This window comes from Gracilinanus agilis, unplaced genomic scaffold (assembly GCF_016433145.1).
Source record: "Gracilinanus agilis isolate LMUSP501 unplaced genomic scaffold, AgileGrace unplaced_scaffold5743, whole genome shotgun sequence".
NCBI classification, from domain to species: Eukaryota; Metazoa; Chordata; class Mammalia; order Didelphimorphia; family Didelphidae; genus Gracilinanus; species Gracilinanus agilis.
Genome location: NW_025392943.1, coordinates 9 through 3,523, shown reverse-complemented (window position 1 = coordinate 3,523; position 3,515 = coordinate 9). Strand labels below are relative to the sequence as shown.

The 3,515-nt window shown below is 40.7% G+C and overlaps 1 protein-coding gene across 1 annotated transcript; it reads right to left on the bottom strand.

The window, feature by feature from the left end:
- Positions 1-15: 15 nt before the first annotated feature.
- Positions 16-3,250, bottom strand: LOC123256267 (17-beta-hydroxysteroid dehydrogenase type 6-like; the record flags this gene model as incomplete). Its single annotated transcript, XM_044684920.1, has 2 exons — positions 16-448; positions 3,087-3,250. Coding segments are annotated over 2 exons (382 nt in total), but the record flags the coding sequence as incomplete, so codon positions are not given.
- Between the last annotated feature and the right edge of the window lie 265 nt (positions 3,251-3,515).

The following is a 3,515-nucleotide window of genomic DNA, read 5'->3' as shown; positions in this document are numbered from 1 at the left end:
AAGAAAGAAAGAAAGAAAGGAAAGAAAGATTGACCCATACTGTAGAATGCTTCATTCTCCAGTGACAAATGAAGTCTTTTCTGGTTCCTTCACAAAGGGTAAAAGACAGGACCCAAACCTTACAAAAAGTAAATTTCTTTTTTAAAACAACAGAAATATCACTGTCAAATTTCCCTTTCTTCTTTTGTCTATTCATTCCCTTCTTCACAAGCTAGCTTTCCAGTCTATCTTTAGACAGCATGTGCAGGTATGGGATAATAGCCGGAAAAGGCAAAATTTTGCAGCACTGTTGGTAAATACGACAAAGGAATAAAGAAGAATTGAGAATCCCAGCCAGCTGAATAGCGCTTTCGGGGATAAAGGGAGGTCAGAGCATGTTCCATACAGTCAGTTACCAGGTTCAGTTTTGTGCACGCATTATTCATTGCCTTTATGTTATATTTGAGATCTGCAAACAAAAAGGGAAAAATGGTTAGCTTTTTGGTTCCTCCTTTTGGAGGTCAAAAATCCAATGACCCAAGTTTCTAGAAATCCAAATGTTACCACTTAAAGGCTCCTGCAAATCCCAATGATTTGTGCCTTTGGTCAAATAAATCTATGGACAATTTCACCATTCATTCAGCACCCAGTGAGAAATAACTCAACTCCATCAAAATAACCAAGACAACCCTTGAAATATGGGCAACCCTCCTTTTGTAGGTAAAGAAAAAGAAAGACTATTAAGGTTTGTTCCAGTTATAGTAGTAATATCCCGCACTTGTATAATCTGGGCATCTGGGTGGTACAATGGATAGAGCACGGGGCCTCAAGTCAGGAAGACCAGAGTTCAAATCTGGCCTCAGACACCTACTTACTTGTGTGACCCTGAGCAAGTCACTTAACCCTGTTTGCCTCAGCTTCCTCATCTGTCAAATGAGCTGATGAAGGAAATGGCAAAACCACTCCAATATCTTTGCCAAGAAAACTCCAAATGGGGTCACAAAGAGTCAGACGTGACTGAACGACAACAAAAAACAAATCTACGTGATGCATTTTAAGATTTGCAATGTGCTTTGCAAAGATAATCTTGTTTAATTCTCACAACCACCTTGCAAGTTAGGTGCTATTATGATTATTTCCATTTTATAGAGGAGGAAAAATAGATGGTAATGTGAAGTGACTTGCCCACGGTGCCACAAGCCAGTAAAAGCCCGAGCGAGGATGTGAACTCAAGTTTTCCGAGCTCCAGATCCAGCATTGTTTTCTGCTAAATAATCTGGCCAAATAACAAGACTCTGAGTGTCCTAACAAAGTTAGCTTCTTTCTTATTGATTTTAGAACCAGAAATATGTTCCCAAAGGGGGAATAAAACCCTAATGAACTAAATGGAAAACTTGGAGTGCAGAAAGGGAGCCAAACCCATGGTATGTTAGAGACGGAGACAAAAGAAAATTAGGAGAGGCTGTGTGATGCAATGGGAAGAATATTAGATCTTTATCTAAGACATTGGGTTCAGGTCCCACCGATTATCCAGCGTGGCCCTAGACAAGTCACAACTTCTTGGGGGTTTCCATTACCTCATCTGTAAAATAGGAGTGTTGACCTAGATGGGTCCCACTCCACTTTGGTTTTTTGTTTGGTTGGTTTTTTTTAATCCTAAAACAGAAGGGCAGCAAGAGTTAGGAACTGGGGTTGAGTGACTCATCCAGGGTCACACGGCTAGGAAGTACCCAGGACACCCCGACTTCAGGCCTGGCACTCTGTCTACTGTGCTACCTAACTGCCCCTTCACTCAACTTTAAATGCTATGAGTCGATGCCAGGAGTTTGATTTCCCAACTAGCAATTCACATTTCCTTTGTGGTATGTCCCTACCTCTGAGATATCCTTTCCAGAACCGATTACCAACTGTACCCTCCTTCATCAGACCACGGGGCTTTCTCCTTTTTATCTCTAGAGCAGAGGCATCAAACACAAAGGCCAGGAACCACAGAGGGCCCCCAACTCCCAAGCGTCACTAAGCTAGATTAAAGTATAATCAGGATAATACTTGTATAACCCAGTGGAGTTGCTTGTCAGCTCAGGGAGGTGGGAGGGAAGAGGGGAGGAAGAGAACAAGAATCATGTAACCTTGGGAAAATATTTTTAAAGTAAAATTATATTAAAAAAATAAAGTGTAATCAGGAAAGATTTAACAAAATAAATAGAAATGCAATAAGACAGATAATATTACATTTAAAAACTAAATCAACAGAGATCCATATATACAAATTAGTGGCCCCTGTTTCTGTTTGAATTGGATATCCCTGGCTTCCACAATTATAACTCTCAGAACTTTACTCCTCTCCTTCTTTAAGCTGGACTATAATATCCCATTTTATCAGTCAGGATCCACAGCTAACTCCTGCCAAGCTCAAAAATTCCTGCCCTCCTTGGTTAAATGTATACATTAAAAATTTCACGGAGTCAAGTTCATTTAAAATGAGCAATACTTCCAATCATCACTTGAAGTTATTCTTTCTCCCACCCTCCCCTGGAGTGTATAACCAGTCATTCTTATCCTATCTACAAATATTACTCTAATGACAAAAACGCGTTCAAAACTTCCTCTGGGTTTGCAGTTTGTGAGCTAGAACAAAGCATCGGAGGCATAAAGCATGAGGCTGTCTTAAAGCCTCTCTTCGAATATGGAATTTCCCATGAAAATCACTGGTCATTCCTTGAGGGATACAGCAACAGCGAAAGCAGCATTCTGACTTTATTCCAAGGAAGACACAAAACTGTTGGGGAAATGGATTCGATTCCTTATTTTCTTCCTTTCAATCTGAACAAACTTCAACTGAACTTCTCCAGGCCTCAGTTTCCTCGTCTGGATGATCCTCAGAAGGGTAGCCTTCCTCAATGGGGGTGAAGTGACTTGCCCAGAGTCACACAGCTAGGAATGTCTGAGGCCAGATTTGAACCTACGACTTCCTGTCTCTAGGCCTGATTCTCAATCTACTGAGCCACCTAGCTGCCCCCCCCAATGGCATTCTTGCAAATGCCTAAACGCATCCTTTTTTTTCCCCCTTATGGAACACACCATCTTGAAAAAAGAGAAAAACTCACTTTTCTCAAAGAATTGTTTTCCATAGCTTTCTTTTATCTCTGCTGGGGCTTTATTCCAGATATTTTCATAATAAGCCTGGAACTTCTGAGTGTTTGTCATGTTTGTTTTGAAATAGCCAGGCTCGATTATGCTGACTTTCACCCCGAAATGCTGCATTTCAAACCTGAAAGACAAGTTTCAAACCCAAGTTACCATGATGGTTTCAACCCACTGTTCATTTTAATGCTCCAAAAGAGAAAATACAAATTAAATCAAGAACTTGTGAAATATCTTATAAAAGAATTGGAGGGGACCTTGGAGATTATCTGGTCCAATTGTGTCAAACTCAAACAGAAGTGGATCCTGCGGGCTACATCAAATCCCTGCTCTGAGACTTACCAGCTATGTGGTCCTGGAGACTCTACATCCTCATTTACAAAATGAGTTCC